The sequence below is a fragment of the Rosa chinensis genome, chromosome 6, assembly GCF_002994745.2.
Source record: "Rosa chinensis cultivar Old Blush chromosome 6, RchiOBHm-V2, whole genome shotgun sequence".
In the NCBI taxonomy this organism is placed as follows: domain Eukaryota; kingdom Viridiplantae; phylum Streptophyta; class Magnoliopsida; order Rosales; family Rosaceae; genus Rosa; species Rosa chinensis.
The window spans coordinates 7,065,627-7,088,856 of NC_037093.1; the positions used below are offsets into that span (position 1 = coordinate 7,065,627).

At 38.3% G+C, this 23,230-nt stretch overlaps 2 protein-coding genes and 2 long non-coding RNA genes across 9 annotated transcripts; 2 read left to right on the top strand and 2 right to left on the bottom strand.

The window, feature by feature from the left end:
- The first annotated feature begins 3,230 nt into the window (after positions 1-3,230).
- LOC112174831 (WD-40 repeat-containing protein MSI3) lies at positions 3,231-6,536 on the top strand. The gene is made up of 6 exons (XM_024312648.2): positions 3,231-3,692; positions 3,859-4,182; positions 4,287-4,430; positions 4,904-5,028; positions 5,763-5,858; positions 5,977-6,536. Exons 1-6 carry the CDS (start codon positions 3,387-3,389, stop codon positions 6,197-6,199), a joined length of 1,218 nt encoding a protein of 405 aa, XP_024168416.1. The 5' UTR covers positions 3,231-3,386; the 3' UTR covers positions 6,200-6,536.
- Positions 6,537-8,262: 1,726 nt separating this feature from the next.
- On the bottom strand, positions 8,263-9,777 carry LOC112170071. Its single transcript, XR_005801636.1, has 4 exons — positions 9,580-9,777; positions 9,228-9,340; positions 8,793-8,850; positions 8,263-8,697 (listed from the first exon to the last, which is right to left on the bottom strand). It is a non-coding gene; the product is annotated as an uncharacterized LOC112170071 (long non-coding RNA).
- Positions 9,778-9,880: 103 nt separating this feature from the next.
- Positions 9,881-11,551, top strand: LOC112170072. The gene is made up of 3 exons (XR_002925016.2): positions 9,881-10,010; positions 10,529-10,596; positions 11,435-11,551. It is a non-coding gene; the product is annotated as an uncharacterized LOC112170072 (long non-coding RNA).
- Positions 11,552-12,545: 994 nt separating this feature from the next.
- LOC112170070 (basic leucine zipper 23) lies at positions 12,546-16,195 on the bottom strand. Of its 6 annotated transcripts, none has more exons than XR_002925008.2 (4): positions 14,887-16,195; positions 13,803-13,915; positions 13,386-13,443; positions 12,546-12,563 (listed from the first exon to the last, which is right to left on the bottom strand). XR_002925008.2 is itself a non-coding variant. In XM_024307216.2 (2 exons), the coding sequence occupies exons 1-2, from the start codon at positions 15,686-15,688 to the stop codon at positions 13,887-13,889; spliced, it is 831 nt and encodes a 276-aa protein (XP_024162984.1). In that variant the 5' UTR covers positions 15,689-16,195; the 3' UTR covers positions 13,560-13,886. The 6 variants fall into 6 exon arrangements, 2 of the variants coding, with proteins under 2 accessions (XP_024162984.1, XP_040364288.1); XR_002925012.2 differs by lacking the exon at positions 12,546-12,563 and adding an exon at positions 12,937-13,285; XR_002925009.2 differs by lacking the exon at positions 12,546-12,563 and adding an exon at positions 12,937-13,290.
- Between the last annotated feature and the right edge of the window lie 7,035 nt (positions 16,196-23,230).

A 23,230-nucleotide genomic window follows, 5' to 3' on the forward strand; every position in this document is an offset into this window, starting at 1 on the left:
CAGGCACTTGCCGAAGAGCAGCTATGGAACGGCAGATGGGAAGCCCATAATAGGCCATAGCATCATCTGGCAAACGATCACGAGGTGTAGGACCAAGACTCGTTTGATTATCACCTCCACCAAAGCCCATCAGTCGACTTCTTTCCTCTCCGGTCTGACTTCTGCATTGAACACTCATGTTAGTTCGCCAGGTGAATGCAGCTTTCTCAGTGATTTCATCTGCCTGATCGATAATGAATGGTTTTTCGGTGCCATTTCTGGGTTTCTTCAGAAATGGAAGACGACTGATGATTAATTTATTAGCTGGGCCAGTGAGTGGCTCTAGTTGATAATTAATTAATCATTATTCCATCTTGAGAATTGCTGTAACGTCACGAACCTAAATTTACCAGTTTACTAGTCATTTGGACGGTAAACGACCTTTACTTTCACTTTTACTTTCAGTTTAGTACTTTTAGTGGCCCTAAAAGTTGATTTTTTGTTCGGGTCAAAATTTGAGAAAATGTTCTCCATGAAAGTTGTAGGGGACGTTAAATTGAGCGCGTGCATATGTGGTACATAAAAATCGGAGCTCGTATGTGAAAGTTATAAGCGAAAATGTGAAAATTAATGTTATTTAAGTTGTGTTTTGTGTCATATGATTTTGGTTGATGTTGTTTGGGGGAGCAGGGTGGCTCCAGGAGAATAATGATGGGTGATTTAGAAGTGTAAATTTATTGTAACGTCCCGAACCTAAATTCACCAGTTTACTAGTCATTTGGACGGTAAACGACCTTTACTTTCACATTTTCGCTTATAACTTTCACATACGAGCTCCGATTTTTACGTACTACATATGCACGCGCTCGGTTTAACGTCCCCTACAACTTTCATGAAGAACATTTTCTCAAATTTTGACCCGAACAAAAAATCAACTTTTAGGGCCACTAAAAGTACTAAACCGAAAGTAAAAGTGAAAGTAAAGGTCGTTTACCGTCCAAATGACTAGTAAACTGGTAAATTTAGGTTCGGGACATTACAATTGCATCTGAGGCGGCGGTGAAGAGATGGTATTGCACCTTTTCCTACAACCGCAGGGCCAGCGTAGTGGCCTGATGTTTTTAATTAAACATGATTAAAACCCATGCGTTTTTAAATGCTAAAGTTGCAGCAAGTATGGTGGGTTCACTTGGTCACATGTCATGATGTCGATAGCCATGATTCAATCATCCTCTTCAGCATAAGATTCACGAAGGATTAAATGACAACAAACAGTTTGCTATTCTGCATCTTATTTCGCCAAGTACTGTAGGCCTTGATCAAACTTGATCTAGCTAGCGAAGTGGCTCCAACACCTACATTTGAAAAAATCAACAGAGAGCCAGCGAACAAGGCAGATACTTGGTACTATACACATGGAGAAGCTACCACTAAGAAAGAGAAGAATCCTCATTCGTGATCAAAAACAGTCTCCTTCGTATAGGGGGCACGCTAAAGTTCTGATCTCCTACAACCTACCCAAGTTTCGCCAATTCACTGCATACCAGACATCAGATACATGGGGGCAATAAAGTTGGCAAAGAAAGCGTTAGTTTATGACAAAGGCAATTCAGATTGTGGCATTCAAGCTTTATGACCTATTTAGAGGCCTATATAGAATCAGTCAAGTAATTTCAGTCAAGCCAATACAAGTGGCTTTGGAGCAACGACATTATAAGAGCAGTGCTGATTCAAGACCTTTTCAGTCAAGACGAAGACCTTTGACTTCGAGGTCTGGGGGCCAATGTTTGAACCCAAAATGAGCATTTTGGCCTGATAAGGCGTGTCTTGGAGAAATTGAGCCAATGTCAGTGGCTTAAGCTATATATTATCGACAAATTCGAAATATATTATTTAGAGGCTAAATAAAGCCTACCTGCAGAATTATGGAAGATTATGCAAGCTGCAAGAAAAGGCAGCCCATGCAAATATTCATACTCCATTCAATTAAGGAATATGGCATGCACGTGGGGAAGCATTCAACTACATTTCATGGTGGCCAACATTAGAAAACCTATCATGATTCCATTAGTGCTTAATTGGAAAACCTACCATAATTTCATTAGTGCTCCATAATTCCATTAGTGCTTCATCATGATTTGTTTAAGGCCAACCACTTTGGCCCGGCAACCTATATATAGAGGCTACGACGAAGTAACAAGGGACATACAATTCATCAACTAATCTCTACGATTATCCAAGCCTCTCCAGAGCAACCCCTCTCCTTCTCTTACCGGTGACCACATTCCAGTCCCAGAATCCTTAGGAGCCTACTGTCAGTGCCACCAAACCCTCTATCAACGTGCTTCGGTCCTAGTCTCCTCGAGAGCTGACTGTAGTACCGCGACCACAACGGTTACGGAACCAGCCAAGCAAGGGTAACGCCTTCACAAACCAACTTAGCTAAAGTCATGCTTTAGCAAGTTCTCCCCACTTCCCAGTGATTTTCGCTCTGCTCGATCTATGACGTCGAGTATCGATTGTGTGATTTCGAAGAAGCTTAGCAGAAGTCCTCACCACGAGGCACAAAGAATCCCGCTACAAGGTTGGTGCTCTCCTCGTCCACAATTGTTCAAAAGAAGTCAGGTCAAGGGACACCCCCGACAACCACACCAAAACGATGCTGGCACGCCCGCGCAGAAAAGATACTGGTGACCAGTTGCAACAAAACTGGAGCCAAACAGTGCCCTCCAATCCAGCACCCCGCACCCTGCCGAGTACCTCTGAATCGTCGATCTTGGAAGTCCCTCGACAAGGGCCACCCTCCTTGTACAAACCACCACCGTGCTGAAGACGTGGTTCGGTGCTCATCGCCAAAAGCATCTAGTCCAAACCTTGAGCCAAGAAGCTCCCAGGCCTCTAGTATTCAATTTCCCGTTGGGCAGCAGCCTCTAGCCAGCAAGGCGAGCCAACACCGACCATGAGTGCCGCCGGACAAAAAGAAAATTGCAAAACCCTAGACCAAGAACAGTCTGAGTTTTGTGGAGCTAGATGGTGATCGAACCACATGTAAATATTTCTTTCATTTTTTTCCCATTTTCAAAAAACATTTTCAGTTCTAAATATTAAGAGAGTAATGTTGCAAGTTCCAAGTTTTTGTTGGATTATGGCGCATTTATCAAATTCTCGAGTGCAGTTATAGCTATGAGTCACCAACATGGTTTCTCTACAAAAAGAAGAAATGAACTTGGGCTTTCTTTTGATCATCCCATAAAAGATAGGGTCCAATTCTTTTTCCCCGCCTTTATAAACCCTTCTTGGCGCTTCGCTCGCATCTTCACCTCCCTCACCACATTTTGGCGGGAAAATCAGAAAGAAGCGGCAAAGCTCGGAGCTCAGGAGATCCGCCGCAACCCACATCCACAGCCATGGCCGACGATCACGACCAAGAAGACGCGGCCGTCGTTGAGGAAGAGTACGCCGTCTGGAAGAAGAACACTCCGTTCCTCTACGACCTCATCATCTCCCACCCTCTCGAATGGCCATCTCTCACCGTCCACTGGGTCCCCTCGGCCCCACAGCCCTACTCCGACCCGTCTCTCGCCGTCCACAAGCTCATCCTCGGGACCCACACCTCCGACGACTACCCCAACTACCTCATGGTCGCCGACGCCCTCCTCCCCGCATCTCAACCCAACGTTGACGCCGTTTCCGACGAGCCCACTCTCCCTAAGGTAATTCAAAATCACTGCGTTCGTTAATTATTCAGAGATCTATATCGATTTATAGGAATGATTTTCTGGGATTATCAACATTTTGAAGATTTATTTTGTGCCTACAAAGTGTTTGTGAAAATGCCTAGGAGAGAAATGTTTGTATTAATGCGTTGTGCGGTTGTAGGTTGAGATTACGCAGAAGATTCGGGTCGATGGGGAAGTGAATAGGGCAAGGTGTATGCTGCAGAAGCCGAATATGGTTGGGGCGAAAACCAGCGGTAGCGAGGTGTATGTGTTTGATTGTACCAAGCAGGGGCTGAAGTCTCAAGATGGTGAGTGTGATCCTGATTTGAGGTTGAGGGGTCATGACAAAGAAGGGTATGGCTTGTCATGGAGTCCATTTAAGGAGGGTTACCTTTTGAGTGGTTCAAATGATTGTAAAATTTGCTTGTGGGATGTGTCTGCCTTGGCTCAAGATAGAGTGCTTCATCCAATGCATGTTTTTGAGGTAATTTTGGGACTCGAGACTTTTAGGTTTTTGATGTGTTGCATATGTGTTTTGGTTATGAGGGATATGATGGTTTGACCATGCCAATTACTGTGTGTATTCAGCGTCATGAAAGTGTGGTTAATGATGTGTCGTGGCATTCGAAGAATGAGAATCTGTTTGGGTCTGTTGGGGACGATTGTCAATTGATGATATGGGACTTGAGAACAAATCAAGCCCAAGACTCTGTCAAAGTTCATGAGAAAGAGGTGAAGCAACTTTTGACAATATCATTTATATGATTTGCATTTGTAGGATTCACACTTGCTAGTCACAGACCCTTTTAAATCTCACATGTGCTTGAGAATGTACAATTTGCATATCAGTTCACATTGATGCTATCATTCATACTAGTTTATATTGTTGGTATCGAGTTTGTATGATGTTTCTCCAGAAATATTATTGAAAGTTGACAATTAGGTTCTTAAGTAGATAGAGTTATTTCTGGAATGGTTTGGAGGTTCTCACTGGTTATATATTACAAATTACTATTATTTGCAATGTCTTAGGATGTCCAAACTGAACATTAAAAGAAACTGGAGACTGGTTTTGGTACTTATTAAAGTATGCTTCAATGATGTTGCCTATAACCCTCCCCCGTCACTTTTCATTATCATCTCTCTCATATAGAAGGATCTTGTCACTGACCATGCTTATACTCTTGTTTGTTTGGTGGTCTCAGGTAAACTATCTGTCTTTCCATCCGTGTAATGAGTGGGTTTTGGCTACAGCATCTTCAGACACTACTGTGGGTCTGTTTGATATGCGGAAGCTGACGGTACCTTTGCATGCTCTGAGTGGCCACACGTATGCTCTTCATCCCCTGCTCCCCTTCTTGAAATTTATTCATATAATCGTCATCTCTACTCTTTAATTTGAATGTCTTCTTTTGTGTTTCTCTTTCTAGATTTGTGCAATCAATATTGCATTTGAACAAGATATGAATATCATTTACCTCTCTGCTCTTGGTGCTATAAGAGTTTAAGTCACTGAATTTAATATCAAAATTCAAAGCATCATGACATTTATGCTAATACATATCTTCGTGACAAAAATAAAGCAAATGCGGCTGCATTTACTTTTCATTCTCTTGTTTCACGATTGTGTAACATGTCAGTGCCATGCAATACAAAAGTTATAGCCACTTACCAGATGATTTAAAAAATTATATGTACACACACATTGTCCCAACTGGTAAATAGTTGTAGACATATTTAGATTCCCTTGTTTCAATTGAGCAATTGACAATTATATCTTGTCAGCCCTTTGCTAGATAATTCATTTGGGAAGTAAACATTCCTGAGAATTGAAGGTACTCGGTCAGCACAAATATGAAGCCTTTGTAGACAAAGTATAAGTTTCAAGAATTATAGTAAATTACATATGTGCTGGCTTACTCATACTCTGTTGACATAGTTTTCCCCCTCTGTATCATGTGAAGAATTATTTTTGGTGCTGCACTACAAACATTTTTTTCAAAAATAATTATTAGAACATAGGGAATAATATCAAATCCCTCACTCTTCATGTGTTTCTTGCAGAGAGGAGGTATTTCAGGTTGAATGGGACCCTAATCATGATACTGTGTTGGCATCTTATGCTGGTGACCGAAGGTTGATAGTTTGGGACCTTAACAGGTATCTACCTTATCCAATATTAAAACTGCTGTGAGAAATGAAATGTTTTTTCTTTTACATGTTTCATCTGTGTTTCATTTGCTTGATTATCATCTAAGTCAATATGCGATATGTTTAGGATTGGGGATGAGCAGTTGGAGGGAGATGGTGATGATGGGCCACCAGAACTTCTGTTTTCACATGGCGGTCATAAAGCAAAGATATCAGATTTCTCATGGAACAAAGAAGTTCCATGGCTCATTTCAAGTGTAGCTGAAGACAACACTCTCCAGGTCTGGCAAATGGCTGATGGCATATACGGTGACGATGATGGGCAAGAAGGGGAAGCTTCTGATGTCTGATGATGATATGTTTCAAATTCTCAACCTGTGTTTTGTTGTTGCAAACTTCATTCCTTTTGAGTTTTAAGCTCTTGGTAGGAGCTGTTTTAAAACCTGGAGATGATTATGACAAGAAAAATCCTGTAGGTTTATAAGTAGGAAGTCCGTTACTGTCTTAACGAACTGGGATGTTCAAGTAAGAGAGAGATCGTCAATCTTGCAACGTAATTTTTTTTTCCTTCTAATTTCTAGTTTTTACATGCGATTGAGGGGAGCTTGATGCCCAACGTGCTTTTACTGCTATTCGTGCTAATGCTCATGTAAGAAATCATATCCCTGGCTCATGGTTTTGAGTCCATCTCTTTTCACTGCCTAGAGGTAGAGTGATGGTGCTGAATGCTGATATTTGAATATGGACCCCCCTTGGTTTCTCTCATGATGATGTGATGAAACGATTAGCAACTAGTGCGATGCTCTTTTTAACTTCGCTCTAACTTTTGCTTCACCGGAATCTATCTGACAAGGTCACTTTTTAGAGCTTCCTTCGCTTTGTCAACTTCTCTTTCGCTATTAATGAAATTTGATTTTTAGTTCTGTGCACTCCATACGCACATAAAGTTTGAATAAAAGGTATGTCTTCAGAATTATGCAAGGATCATACTTTATGATGGCCCCTTTTGGGAATCAGCATGCCAAGAAATCCGATATTTGAGTCTGCTGGTTGGCACCAAATGAAGGGACCAAAATGTTTGTCCTCTGCTTTCAGGAAAGGACATTATCCCATGCAAAAGAGGGAACTCGGAATTGAACACAAACATAGATAATATTCACGAGGCCTAGTTAATCAAGAAGTCTAGCAGGACCACGCCAACATTGATGAATGCTTCCGATCTCAGTGGAGAAAGAATCCAATAATCCGTAATCCTATGAATCATTTTTTTTTCCTTTAAAATACATCTCACAGTAGCTAACTAAAGACGGCTTCTTAGTTGTATCCAGCAATTCGTTCTAGGATGAAAACTGAGAGATGGCATTATGATTCTGTGAAAACGGTCTCATACTCTCATATGGGTGTGGACATGAAATTTATCATTTTTATCTATTACATCACTGACATCACTTGTTTAAAAAATGTGAAGTATCCGAAAAATATGCAGGATAGAGCAGAAAATCTTCGTAGTATTATCAAAGAAGAATGTTCAAAGAACAGGATTATACCATTAGACCACAATGAAGAAAAAGAAGCTAGACATTTCCAAATGATATTACTAGCAAAATGGTCTTGTTTATTTGGCCAAAAAGGGAGTAAAACAAACAAGAAGCTAACAAAGCTGAGCTAAATTTAGACAGAAAATAACAAAAAGTAAAAACAGTTTCACATTCAAATTTTTTTTAGAGAATTAAAAATTTGCTGGTTATATTTAACTTTAGAGAATTTATCCATAGCACCTTCACTATTGGAGACATTCTTACAACTAATTGAACTCATCACTCATCCTTTAGTTTCCTCTAAGATCTCAATTTGAAATTTTGAATTGCTCTGTAAACTATTTAATAGCATAATCATATGTCTAAACTATCAAAAAGTGCATATATTTTCATTGTTGCTCATTTTATTATGGAGTCCAAGGCCTTCATTGTTACTTGTTTTATGATGGAATCCAACACCAAAATGCACGAGTCAAACAAGAAATTTGCGTCTCACACATCATTCATATTGAGTTGGTATTAGTGATCATGAAAATGATACTCGGTGGAACATCATACTACCAAAAAAAAAAAAAAGAGAGAGCTGAAATACAAAAACAGGAAGACAAATTCACGTACATGGAGATTTGAAAATGTGCCATTTTGCAATAAATAACAAAGAACCATGAATCAATACCAATTCTTGCGAAACTTTTTTTCTAATGAACCACAAAATTGTCTCATAGTTCACTAGCAGAACATCGAGATAAGAAGTATCATTTGATTTGTTTCAATGAAAGTCCTTAAGAGCAAAATAAAAAAAAATGTGAGAAAGGAAAAAAAAAAAAGGAGAAGTGACAAAATCTAAGGGGAGGCAGAATCAAAAGGGGCTTGACCTCCTCAGATGTCCCTTGAGTTCCACATAGAAGCTCTATGTTATCATTAAGCTTCGGAAATTGGAACGATAATCGCATAAGAGAGCTAGGCACTTAGGCATCGAAGAATTCATCATCGGAGCTCAACCAAATGTATCAAAACCAAAATTCAAATTCAAAACAGAAAAAGGAAAACTTTATTGTGATATTAAAAATCCAGTAAGCAATGTTTTGATCTCGCCGGGTTCTGAAAGCAAGAACCATCTGAAAGCACCCTCAATTATGAAAATGACCAATTATTTTTATACACATTCTTCTAATGAACTGCCTGCCATCTGAAAGCAATGAACCTACAGATATCCTTCTCCCTGGCATAGTCATTTTTCACCCCAATGTTGGAAAGAGGCTCCCATTGACATTTGTGATGGCCAGATGCATCAGTAACGGGTAACTATACTGTGAAATTTATCTACCAGTCAGTGACCATTTTGTGGATGAATGAAGCTAGAAACTAAGAAAGCTTTCACACAACGTGAGTTTTTGTGACTCACCTGTTCACAGCTCTAGCACTGAAACATAATTGAAATCACATGCCAGCCTCTCTATGTTCTGTAATTGAGAAATCAAGAATTCATGTAGCTCAGAAAGGGAAGGAAAAGATAAAGGAGTCACCAAAAAAGAAAAGGAGAACAACTCATAACAGATTCAATTGAAAATCAGCAAAGTAACATAACAAAGACAAATAAATTTGGTCGACATATGTATAGTCCAAGACAACTAGGAAGATGAGAATAAAATGAATATGAGTTTCATAGAAAACCATGAAATTGGGGTCTACCATAAGTTGTACTTATTCTCTGACCCAAAAGACAAACCAAAATAGCAGTGATTCCAGCAACTTCAGCTTGATAAAAATAAATCATGCCCTTTCAAAGAACCCAACAATGGTTCAGTGATGAAAATTTAAGAATAAAAAGCAGAACGACCTGAGGGGAAAGCTGATGTTGCAGTTGACAAACTACTTATTGCAAGACCATATGTACTCTTGATGACACTACTTTCCCATTCCTTCAATTCGCTGCTGCAGCTCGAGCCCTTCCTAACCAAACAGTCAGCATAATAATCAGTGTCACACTTTGGAAAGTAAAAAAATTGTAGAATTCCTATAGCATTTAGGTCCATTCCTTTAAGCAAAAGAAGAATCTTCACCCACCCCCTAAGTGAGAGACAAAAAGTAGTAATGGAAAAATGTTTCACTCATCACTAGATTAAAGTTCTAAGGGGTTAAACAATCCCATTTTCTCAATTACTGAATAAACACAGAATATTTACACATACTGCTAGCCCATAGATAGCAAGTTTGTCTGGAATCATCACATAGGAAATCCTTTACCAGCTCTCCTGATTCTTCTATCTAAACTCTGCTTGTAAGAGTGATATCTTAATATATTTGCTTGTGGGATGTGTCTGCTTTGGCTCAAGATAGAGTGCTTCATCCAATGCATGTTTTTGAGGTAATTTTGGGACTCGAGACTTTTAGGTTTTTGATATGTTGTATACTTGTTTCGGTTATGACTTATGAGGGATATGATGGTTTGACTATGCCAATTAATGTGTGTTTTCAGCGTCATGAAAGTGTGGTTAATGATGTGTCGTGGCATTTGAAGAACGAGAATCTGTTTGGGTCTTTTGGGGACGATTGTCCATTGATGATATGGGACTTGAGAACAAATCAAGCCCAAGACTCTGTCAAAGTTCATGAGAAAGAGGTGAAGCAACTTTTAACAATATCATTTATATGATTTGCATTTGTAGGATTCACACTTGCTAGTCACACACTTGAAATCTCACATGTGCTTGAGAATGTACAATTTGCATATCAGTTCACGTTGATGCTATCATTCATACTAGTTTATGTTGGTATCTAGTTTCTCCAGAAGTATTATTGATGGTTTCTCTCAGGATTTGCATGGTTCTCACTGCCATTCTATAAATGTTCAAAGTTGACAATTAGATTCACAAGTAGATAGAGTTAGTTCTGGAATGGTTTGGAGGTTCTCACTGGTTATATATTACAAATTACTGTTATTTGCAATGTCTTAAATGTCCATACTGGACATTTTGTAGACTGGTTTTCGTACTTATTAAATATACTTCAGTGATGTTACCTATAACTCTCCCGCCTCACTTCTCATTATCATATCTCTCATATAGAAGGATCTTGTTACTGACCATGCTTTCTCTCTCTTGTTTGTTTGCTGGTCTCTGGTAAACTATCTGGCTACAGCATCTTCAGACACTACTGTGGGTCTGTTTGATATGCGGAAGCTGACGGTATGCTCTCAGTGGCCACACGTATGCTCTTATTCCCCTGCTCCCCTCCTTGAAATTTATTCATATAACCATCATCTCTGCTCTTTAATTTGAATGTCTTCTTTTGTGTTTCTCTTGATCTAGAATTATGCAATCAGTATTGCTTTTGAACAAGATTTGAATATCATTCACTTCTCTGCTTTTGGTGCTATAAGAGTTTAAATCACTGAATTTAATATCAAAATTCAAAGCATCCCCACATTTATGCTAATACATATCTTCATGATAAGATATGTAGGTTACCGTCCATTTTGTGGTTGAAGTACCTGAATACATATTTTGGATGATGAAGTATTGTGCTTTCTGGGTCTGATATTTGTAAAGCAATATTAGGCCTTGCTGCATCCACTTTCATTTTTTTTTTCGTGGTTCTGTGATATGTCAATGACATATGCAATACAAAAGTTATGGCCACTACTAGTTGATTCAGAAAACTTACGTGCACACATTTTCCCAACTGGTAAATGGTTGTAGGCAAGTTTAGATCCCTTGTTTCAAGTGAGCAGTTAAGAATTACAGCTTGTCAGCCCTCTATATGATATTTCATTTGGGAAGTAGACATTCCTGAAAATCAAAGGTACACGTTCAGCACACATATTAAGCCTTTGAGGACAAACTATAAGTTTCAAGAATTTTAGTAACCTTTTCAGATTTCTTAAATCTATAGGGGATGGCCTACTCATACTATGTTGACTTAATTTTCTTTTTCCCTCTTTCATATGAAAAATTATTCTTGGTGCTGCACTTCAAACATCTCTTTAAAAATAACTATCTGCAAAACACACGGGGTAATCCTTCATTCTTCATTTGTTCCTTGCAGAAAGGAGGTATTCCAGGTTGAATGGGACCCTAATCATGATACTGTACTGGCATCTTACGCTGGAGGAAGATGGCTGGAGGGAGATGGGGATGAGCAGTTGGAGGGTGATGGGGATGATGGGCCACCAGAACTGTTTTCACATGGCGGTCATAGAGCAAAGATATCAGATTTCTCATGGAACAAAGAAGTTCCATGGCTCATTTCAAGTGTAGCCGAAGACAACACTCTCCAGGTCTGGCAAATGGCTGATGGCATTTACGTCTCGATGTGCAAGAAGGGGAATCTTCTGATGTCTGACGATGATACGTCTCGAATTCTCAACCTATGTTTTGTTGTTGCAATCTTCGTTCCTTAATTTTGAGCTGTAAGCTCTTGGTAGGAGCTCTTTTAAAACTTCTAGAAATGTGTATGTTTATAAGTAGGAAGTCCATTAATGTCTAAACGAACTGGATGTTCAAGTAAAAAGATTGTCAACTTGAAAACATTTTTTTTTTTTTAACATGCGAGTACCTTGCGTCCAAAGCAAAATAGAGTGGAGCTTGAAGCCGAACGTGCTGTTGGTGCTATTTGTACTAGTGCTCATATGGTATCAGATCCTTGCTGAGGGTGCTGGTATTTGAAGATGGATACCCTTGATTTCTCTCATCTACTACATGACGATAAGATGAAAACAACTACTAATTAGTGCGATGAATTTTGAATCATCGGAATCTATCTGAGGCCACTTTTTTGTGCTTCCTCCGCTTTGTTAGCTTCTCTTTTAACTATCAATGATTTTTAGTTCTGTGCACTCATGCAGAAAATTTGAATGAAAGGCAGTTCTTGAGAAAGTACGCTAGTATCATACGGTTTTCCTCAGACATACCTAATCGAATTGGCCCCTGAAGATGCAAAGAGAAATCTGATATTTGAGTCCGCTGGTTGCCACCAAATGAGGGGACCAAAATGTTTGTCCCGTGCTTTCAGAAAAGGATAATATCCCAAGCAGAAGAGGAAACTCGGAATACACACAACCATAGAAAATATTCACAAGGCCTACTCAATCATGAAGAACTTGTCTGGCAGGACCACACCAACATTGATGAATGCTTCCAATCTCAGTGGAGAGAGAATCCAATAATCCGCAACCCTGTGAATCATTTATTTGAAAATTCATCTCAGTTGCTAACTAGGAAGGCTTTATTTGAAAATTCATCTCAGTTGCTAACTAGGAAGGCTTCTTAGTTGTATCCAGCAATTCATTCGAGGATGAAAACTGGGAGATGGCATTGTGATTCTGTGAAAAAAGTCTCATATGGAGGTGGACAGGAATTTATCCCTTTATCTGTTACATCACTTGTTTAAGAAATGTGAAGTACTCGAAAAATAGTGCGAGCTAGAGCAGAAAATCTTTGCAGTATTATCAAAGAAGGCTATACCATTAGACCACAATGAAGAAGCTAGACATTTCCAGACAATATTACTAGCACAACGGTCTAGTTTATTTTGGCCAAAGAAGGGAGTAGAATAAACGAGAAACTAAGAAAGCTTAACTAGTTTCTGAAATATTAGTGGCAGGAGACAAAAGATATACTGATATTCTATTCTCGCTTTAAAATGAGTTTTATGGAAGCTTTTTCATAAATCAACTTTTGGTGTACTTCCTTCCCCACTTCATGACCAAAGGCACCTCTCATTTATGAAAATCACCCAACTATTTTTCTATACACATTCTTCTAATGAACTGGCTGACCATCTAAAAGCAATGAACCTAAGGAGATCCTTCTTCCTGGCATAGTCATTTTTCACCCCAACGTTGGAAAGAGGCTCCCATTGACATTTGCGATGGCCAGATGCATCAGTAAGGGGTAACTATACTGTGAAATGTATCTACCAGTCAGTGACCATTTTGTGGATGAATGAAGCTAGAAACTTAGAAAGCTTTCACACAAAGTGAGTTTTTGTGACTCACCTGTTCACAGCTCTAGCACTGAAACATGATTGAAATCACATGCCAGCTTCTCTATGTTCTGTAATTAAGAGATCAAGGATTCATGTAGCTCAGAAAGAGAAGGAAAAGCTGAAGGAGTCACCAAAAAAGAAAAGGAGACCTACTCATAACAGATTCAATTAATAATTAGCAAAGTAACATAACAAAGACAAATAAATTTGATTGACATATGTATAGTCCAAGACAACTAGGAAGATGAGAATAAAATGAATATGAAATTGGGGTCTACCATAAGTTGTACTTATTCTCTGACCCAAAAGACAAACTAAAATAGCAGTGATTCCAGTAAACTTCAGCTTGATAAAAGTAAATCATGCCCTTTCAAAGAACCCAACAATGGTTCAATGAGAAAAATTTAACAATAGAATGCAGAACGACCTGAGGGGAAAGCTGATGTTGCAGTTGACAAACTGCTTATTGCAAGACCATATGTACTCTTGATGACACTACTTTCCCATTCCTTCAATTCGCTGCTGCAGCTCGAGCCCCTCCTAACCAAACAGACAGCATAATAATCAGTGCCACACTTTGGAAAGTAAAAAAAAATAAAAAATTGCAGAATTCCTATAGCAGTAATTAGGTCCATTCCTTTAATCTTGAGCAAAAGAAGAATCTTCACCCACCCCCCAAGTGGTTCAACAATCCCATTTTCTGAATTACTGAATAAACACAGAAGATTTGCACATACTGCCAATCCTTACAATAGCAAGTTTGTCTGGAATCATCACATAGGAGATCCTTTTCCAACTCTCTTGATTTTTCCAACTAAACTCTGCTCCTATGAGTGATATCTTAATATATTTTAAGGTATTATTCAGTTTAAAAAGTCTCCACTTACTGCACTATTTCATAATCCACTAGTCTCCACAGCGGTGCAATGGCATCCTCAACTTCTCTAATCAGTTCAATCTTCCACGAGAACGTCTCGTTATACGGTAGGAATAGCTGATTTTGCAGTTAATAGACCAGAGACAATATAAAGTACTTAGCCACAACGAACTAGAATATTTTTAGCCAATCTTTAAAAAGGTGTAGCTAAACTTTGCTACGTTTTAATAAGATTCACAGAGTTAACAAGACTTGTGTATTAATATGCTAGTTAAAACTATACAGGTTTAACATTTGTATTCCACCAATCCAAATCCCAAATCTAGAGAGGCATAGAACATTAAACAAACCTCACAATGAACAACACAACTCACATTGCATATTAATTCGATCAGGATTCAATGAAAATAATCTTTCAAACGTAGATGTAGAGCCCCAAAGAACCATACATTCAATATATCCACAAAAGACTGACGTGAACAAGTAGACTACTACCACAACAATAGAACAAGCAACACATTTACAGACTAATACACAACCATATAAAGGATTCCTTTTAGCCAACTAACTAACTGCAAAGTAGTCGTAATTGTAAATAGAAACAGCTTACAAGATTAAGGCATCTAATTTTCACCTTTCCTCTTCTTTGTGCCAGAAAGATTGACATTGGATTCTAACATCACATTTCCAAGATCACATCCAGAAAGACCCATTGATCCTCCATCCTGATTTGTGAAACACTGAAGATTCTCAAATTCACAACCACTAAACCCTTGGCCATTCATTCCTGTCCCATCTCCACGTTTTCCATCATCCCCTCGTTGAAGGCAATAAAGCTGATCATTGCACTGCATGTTACATGGATTCATCACATAAGTACCGGTCATGTTGTGACTCTGCAGACCCGGATTCACCGGCTTCTGATACGGAAAAGATCCAATTTCTCCTTCAATCCTTCCCCTAATGTCCACAAGCAAACACTTGAGCCTCGCAATCTCGGCCTCCAATGCAGTCTGACCCTGCAACCTCTTCATCAGCTGCTGATTCAAAGCTCTCAACCTGGTAACCTCATCCTCCAACGAAGCAGCTCGAGCCTTCTTCTTCTCCCGGTACTTGCGAACAGCTTCCCGATTACCCAAAGGCCTTTTCTTGGAGTTCTTCTCCCCAGACTCGGCAGTATCATCAGTTCCAGCCTTGTCCTCACTTTGCCCAGAGGACAAAATCTTAGTGTGGACATGAATGCAAGTGTGCCTATGAGACGAGTCAGGGCCCGAGGGAGGGTTGCAAATGTGGTTGTGAGTGCAAGCGGTATCAGTATCCTTGAAGAAGTCACCGAAAATATTCTCCATGGAGCAACTACTCGGAAGCTCACCGGTCATGTTTGGAATCGAAAAATCAAGCTCCTGGTTCGAAAATTCAAGCTCTCCGTCGTCCATCGCCACAGAGAGAAAGAACCCTAATTCTCAAACTGAGTCGAAATATAAAAAAGTACCAAAATTTCAAATTTTGGCCCCAACCCAGATGAAATCTCAATCCCCGAACCTTAAATTGACCGAACCCAGCTAAACCCAGATCGGAAATTCTAATGCGCTGAACGAACACAGTGAAATTAGCCCCAATTGAATCACCACCCAGATGAGATTTCAGCCGTGCAAAGCCCCTAAAATCCCCAAAATCAAAACTTTGAGCAGAAATCACAACTGCGTATGGAGGATTCAAAAGGCGATTAAAGCTGCGCGGCACATCATCAACTTTTGATACTAGTGTAAAAACCCTAGTAGAGCACAGAGGCTGTTTATAAATGGCGGAAACCCTAAACAAATGGACGTACCAGAGGGAGCGAGAGAGAGAGAGAGAGAGATGGAAAATTGAGAATTTGGCTAGTGGTGTGGTTCAGAAATTCCCCGAACCAAGTCTCCCCTCCTTTTGCCAAAAAGTCAGATGACAATGTCCTCGCTCTCAATATATAGGTATTTGAGGACCGGAACGTAAATTCAGAAACCTTTGGGGATTAATCATAAGAAATTCAAAGGTTGGAGGTGAATGTGAAATTGTGGGGGCAATTGGAAGATTATTTTATTTTTGAGGGAATGATGGTCTGGCCTCTGGCCGTTTACTTTTCTATATCGGGAAGTGCATGTTGGCCTCCTCAGGGAGTCAGGGTAATAGGGACAGCTTAGCTTCTAGTGCGCTAATGTGTGGTGCACGACTCTCTCCGGTACACTAGTACACTACGCACCCCGTGATTGCAACTCTATGATTGTCCTACTGCCTTATGACTCCACAAGAGCATCAAAGATTCAAAGCACCTCGACTTACGTTTCCGTTTTTGCAAACATTGTCGTTTAAGTATTGATATTGAGTTATTGACAGATATTTATCAAAATTCCAAAAGAGAGATGGAGAAAAGATACAAATGGGAGTGGCAATTTGAGCCAAAGTTGGTTACATACAATGGTGTCGAAAGTTACCACGTACATCATGTGTATTAGCGGTGTATAGATGTGTAAAACTGTAAATGTCATAGTCATTGTTGATTGTTAATGTCGATTGTTGGTTTGGGTCATGTTATCGAAATTTGCTTTATTTTCTCTATGATGTGCACCAACTTTGTGAAGAATGTAAAATTTGAAAAAAAATAAAATAATAATTTTCATCCTCAATTGTCAATACGATTTACAGTATCCTTACTAGGAAAAAAATATATTTAAGCGTTTAAATTTCTTTGACACTACTGAAACTCCCACGTGTAATTGACTTCATAAATATTTGATTGAAATTGAAAATTTCTTTGAAATCAGTATTTAACTATCAATATTGGCCAATAGTTTTCAAAATTTCAATGTATTTTTTATAAATTCAAGTTCTCAAAATTTTCATGGAAACCAAAAGCTTGCTGAGCATTTACGTCATGTGCATATATATATAGTAACAAGACCTGTTCCTATTGCAATAGACGTAAGCCATCCGATCTTTATAAAATGCATGAAAAAGTCTTGTAAATATTCGCACGACGTCAATTTCACGTGCAATAATATAGTAAAAACGAAATGACATCGCAAACCGGAAACTAAGTATCCGATGAGATGATCACCATCATATTTTACATTAACCAGCTTATCGGTAATTGAGTTGATCATATTTATCTGATATGATCACAGTATATATATGTATCTGATACATACCTACCTAGCTAGCTGGCGAGCCTATAAATAATTAAATTCAGAGACCAATTACCGGGCCCCTCCTATATCTTCAATTCTTCATCAATCTTAAAACCTAGATAGTTTAGCTATAGTAGCAAGGCAACCATGGCGGATGTAATTCAGAAGAGAAAGATCAAGACCGGCTTAAAAATGCTTCACCATCTCATACTTGAGAGGTTTGTTATGTGGCTTCTTGTTACCCAACCTACACTATCTTAACATGGGCAGCGTTCTGACTACTATGATGAGATTAGTATACTTAATTAGTTGTCTGCCGATATTGTCTTCATGCTCCATCAGATGTAAGTATATTGTATATAACTACAATATCTACGTACCTTCAATAATTGTGTGCTCAAAATCATCATTTTGTATCTATACATAAATTTTTTTAACTAGTTTTGATTGTGTTATTGATGTAGGACGAGATTTTAGCTAATTTCAACCAAAAATCCCGAAAAGAAAGAAGCGTCTTCACATTAAGAAGAATAATTTGAATATTAGAAATTGGTATTCAAATAGGCTTCTTAATGATGAAATTAATCATAAATTACTCTTTTGGATATATCAGGATTCTCGAGCAAAATCTTGATTGAGATTCCAAGCGTAATATTATTTAGTATCTAGGATTTTATTTCTGATTTTTATTTAATCAGGTTTAATTAGGTTTCCTAGTTTTAGTCTACAATAAATTGTTCTATATATTTTCTAGTTGTATTAGGTTTATATTATGTGCCCTATATAAGGCACCTCTTAGATTGTAATTTTCATTTAAGTTATCAATAAAAAAAACCAAATATTAGAGAAGTTTATCTATGTTTCTTACGGACACAGCCGTAATTGCTAGTGGATTCTAGCTTATCTCATATGGCTTTCGACGCTTGATGGAGCCCCTTACTATCGTGTTCACGCTTCCCGCATCATTTGGTATCAGAGTGGGTATCGCTCGCTCCTTAGCAGAGGACGATCCAAGGGAGAAATTCACTACCACCAACCTCAACGACGCTGGTCGTAGAGTATCTATCAAAGAAAGTTCCGTTGAAGAGGAATATGCCAAGGGATTCGCCCTAGGACAACCTCATCAATCCAAAAAAAAAAAAAACATGGAACGTTGGATATTCACAACGCTGGATTACGACGACTTTCGAACTACATGTGTCATCAAAGACTAGGTATGCTTTGTAATAATTGACAGTGGTCTACGAGAGAACTTTGTAGCAAACAAAGTTGTGGATTATTTTCATTTACCGACAGTGAAGCTGAGTGATCCGTACTGGATTCCATTTGGAGGGGATGAATATGCACAAGTAACAGAGGTTTGTAAAGTTCCTGTCTCTATGGGAAAATTTTATAAAGAAGAGATTATTTGTCATGTGATTGACATGGACTACACTAAAGTGCTTTTTGGAAGACCATGGCATGAAAGCGTCAAAGGTGGTTATTCCAAAGACAACACATATTTATTTAGGTGGGAGTCGCACAAAATTAAAATCAAGCCTAGAAGGAAGAACATCAAGAATGACCATCCTGAGGTGTGTGAAAAGGAACATGAAGAAGCAACTTTGAAGATTGAAGAGAAACTCATTAAGGATAAGGAAGCTGATCCATTCATCACTTCGATATCATTGTCATGCATGCCTAATTGTGTTCAAGATCAACCCAAGGAGAAGTCATTGCCCATTCTTTTTCAAGTGGAGGAGTTCAAGTTTCAAGATGCTTATTCTAAATTTGTCTACGGTATTGGATTCATGGTGATACCTTTTAATTTCGAGAATATTGAAGTTGATGGCTTATCATGTTTTATTTCTACTAATGATTGAGCTGCATACAAGAGGAACTCGAGGTCGAGTTCTTTTCAAGTGGAGGAGACTGATGTAGGACGAGATTTTAGCTAATTTCAACCAAAAATCTTGAAAAGAAAGAAGCGTCTTCACATTAAGAAGAATAATTTGAATATTAGAAATTGGTATTCAAATAGGCTTCTTAATGATGAAATTAATCATAAAGTACTCTTTTGGATATATCAGGATTCTCGAGCAAAATCTTGATTGGGATTCCAAGCGTAATATTCTTTAGTATCTAGGATTTTATTTCTGATTCTTATTTAATCAAGTTTAATTAGGTTTCCTAGTTTTAGTCTACAATAAATTGTTCTATATATTTTCTAGTTGTATTAGGTTTATATTATGTGCCCGGCACATCTTAGATTGTAATTTTCATTCAAGTTATCAATAAAAAAAACCAAATATTAGAGAAGTTTCTCTATGTTTCTTACGGACACAGCCGTAATTGCTAGTGGATTCTAGCTTATCTCATATGGCTTTCGACGCTTAACGGAGCCCCTTACTGTCGTGTTCACGCTTCCCACATCAGTTATATATGCATATGCTGTCTTATTATTATACTGATCTATTGTTTATCATTGATCGATTTATTAGCGTTCTGCATTTATATTTGGTTTGGCCTACAAAGTTATGGAATTTAACTGTCCCGATCGGTTTCTGCGCATTTTCAACTATATTCTTGCTCTCAACATATATTATGTAGGTACAAGTTTTGATCAACTTGATGTGTTGGCATTCCCATACAAAACGGAAAAATATCCTTGAGGTTTAACTTCCTTTATTTAAAGATATTTTTCTGTTTATGAAATTGTGTAATTGATTTCCTTTAAGATTTATTGTATTTCTTATATGGAAAGTGTCTTTCTCAATTAAAGAGGAATTAGATCAGAATCTTGGGATAGAGGTTTTGCCGTTGGTGCTTGATATATATTCAAAAAATATGCACGGCAAAAAGGTGATTCAGAAACGCAAGAATTGGTGATAGGGTCTTGCATATTTGTTTGAGTTTGGGTCTTCACAAAGAGTCAAAATACTTGGTCCATGTATAAGTGTTTGTGATCATAGTTTCATATGCATAATACTCTCTCGAGATCAGTAGAGAGACTGTGAAGAAAGAAGAACAAGAATTGAAGATCATTCAAGCGAAGGAGTTCTAGAAAGAAGACAAACTTAGAGTTAGCTTTTGTCTAAATCTTATAGCCGAGCAAGTGCTATACAAGTTTGTACAAGAACATATCCTTTTGAATAAGTTCATTATTATTTTGGGTTCTCAAGAGTAAGAGCCCCGCAGTGTTTTTAATCTCATATTTGAGATTTTCACTACGTAACCAAAAATCTGGAGTTTGGTTCGTTATTTCTGATTTCTGCCTAGTAGGGATTGATCCATATACTGCAATCCCCATTTTCTAGAAAACGAATTCTGTCCTTATATTTTCATTTGGCATCAGAGCGGGTTCTAAAGTTTTTTTAGTTGATCCGTGGTCAAGGATGGAACGTGAATATAACAGAGCCTCTAGTTCTATAAATTGCCCGCCTTTGTTTGATGGTGAAGACTATTCACAATGGAAGATTATGATGAGGGCTTTTCTCTACTCTCAAGATGAAAACATGTGGAATATAGTTGAGAATGGGGATGGGAACACCCAACCAAGGCAGAGGAATCAAAGAAAGTAGAAGGGTCCTCTGCAAGGGTTCTCAAACCTAGGAAGGAATGGACAGAAGAGGAAGTTCGTGATAGAACTTGTGACTTTAAGGCAAGGAATTCACTATTCACAGCTTTGTCCAAGAAGGAGAGGATGAGAATTAGCCACTGTGACATAGCCAAACAAGCTTGGGATCTACTTCAGTTTACTTATGAGGGAAACAAGAAGGTTAGAGGTCAGAAGCTTCAAAGACTCTTATTGGAATTTGAGAACATGACCATGGGGGAAGAAGAATCAATTGATGATTTTCACGCTCGACTTCTCAATGTGACAAACCAATGTTGTAGCCTTGATGATCCTTTTGAGGAGCACCGAATAGTCAAGAAATTTCTCAGGGCTCTTCCTTCAAAATTTCAAGCCAAACAAATTGCCATAGAGGAGACTCAAGACCTGGACACCTATTCTCTTGACGAACTGATAGGTAATCTCAAAACCTTTGAGATGAGGATCAAGCCCGAGAAAAAGGTAAAAAATATTGCTTTCTCTTCTGTTAAAAAGAAAGATGATGTTGATGATGTTTATGTGGATTTATCGTTGTTGACAAAAGAGTTCAAAAATTTTCTGAAAAACAAAAACTCCTTTGGAAACTCTTCAAAAAAATTTCCTAACAAACCTAAATGCTTTGAGTGTGGTGGAATTGGACATCTTGCTGTCGATTGTGGCAACAAGAAGTATAATTCACGTGGTAACAAGGTTTTAAAGACCACATGGAGTGATAGTGATGAAGAGGTAAATCTTGCTCTTACTTCCTCTTTTAATTCTGATTTATCTGATGTTTCTGATTTAGAAGATGACACTTTTGATGAAGAAACAAATGAAAAATGCAAGCAATTGTATAATGCCTCAAGAATTGTTCTTAAGAAAAATAATAAACTTGAAGAGGAAATTGAATTCTTAAGGGGTGAGAAAGAGAAGATTGAGAAAAGATTTGAAATATCTTTGAAAGAATGGGAAGATGAGCGTACTGACCTTGTTGCTAAGATAAATGTTTTGCAAGGTAAGGTCAAGTCCCAAAATTGGGACAAGGAGCATGATGAGATTACTAACAAAATCAAAGTTGAAATTAAGGCTCAATCTTCCTTAAATGTGTCTCTAACCCTTGAGAATGAGAAATTGCAAGAAGAATTATAGAGGGTCAAGGAAAGCTTTAACAAATTCTCCATTGGATCTGAAAAAGTCTCTAAGATGATGGGAATGGCAAAGCTCATGGGAATAAAGAAGGATTAGGATATAATGGTGAATCCTGCAAACCATCGGCTTTTGTAAAAAGTAAGGGAGGTGAGAGTTCTTCAAGTCAGTCACAAAGTTCTTGTGAAAATGGGTCTGGTTCCAAGTTGCTTGCAAAATCAAAACCACGTGTGGCTCACCAAACACTTCAGAAAAGCTCCTCGGAAAGTCCTGACAAACTTTGTCAGCCCAGGTATATTCACAACCCCAAAAACTTCATTCCTACTTGTCATTATTGTGGAAAATTAGGACACATACGTCCTAGGTGCAATATGCTTCGCAGGGTTACTCAAAATCAGAGGAAAACGTTGAGAATTAACTCACCTGCCTCGTTGCAAGCTGAGTTGAAAGAGGGTCTGAATCTGATCGCGAGGATTGCAAAGCTGGCTTCAATCCCCGTGGATCTGGAAACAAAAACGAAGAAGAAACAAATCTGGATTAAAAAAGGATCAAATAATCGTTTTTCTACTCATATGGATAATCTTGATAATATGCTTGAGCGTGCTTTTGTTCCTACTGATCACAAATTGGCTAATTCGTTTACTAGGCCTTTAGACATAACTCAATTTGAATCACTTAGAAGCACCGTTGGTGGATGCTCTAAGTATTGATACTTTCACTTCGCTTGATTCATTTTGCATGCATTCATGGTGTATGTCTTCATGATAGTATAGGTGCATTTTCTTTACGTTTCTGCATTGTTAGGTTCAGTTTCTGGAATTTTAGGACTGAAAAATAGTGGTTTGTATCCCCGAGTGTTTGACAGATTATTTTGAACTTAGATTGACAAGGGCCATACTCTTTTCTTTAAATGTGTGTGCAATAAGGTGCCTAGCACGTTTTGAACTTGTACTTACGTCACTCTGTAATTGTGAGCTTGAACAACATATTCTCTACAATCTTGAAACCTCACATGCACACATACTCTAAGTGGTGGTAAGTCTTAATTGATGGTTGGCTTGTTCTCATTGCTCATGTACGAAATTTCTCTTATTGGT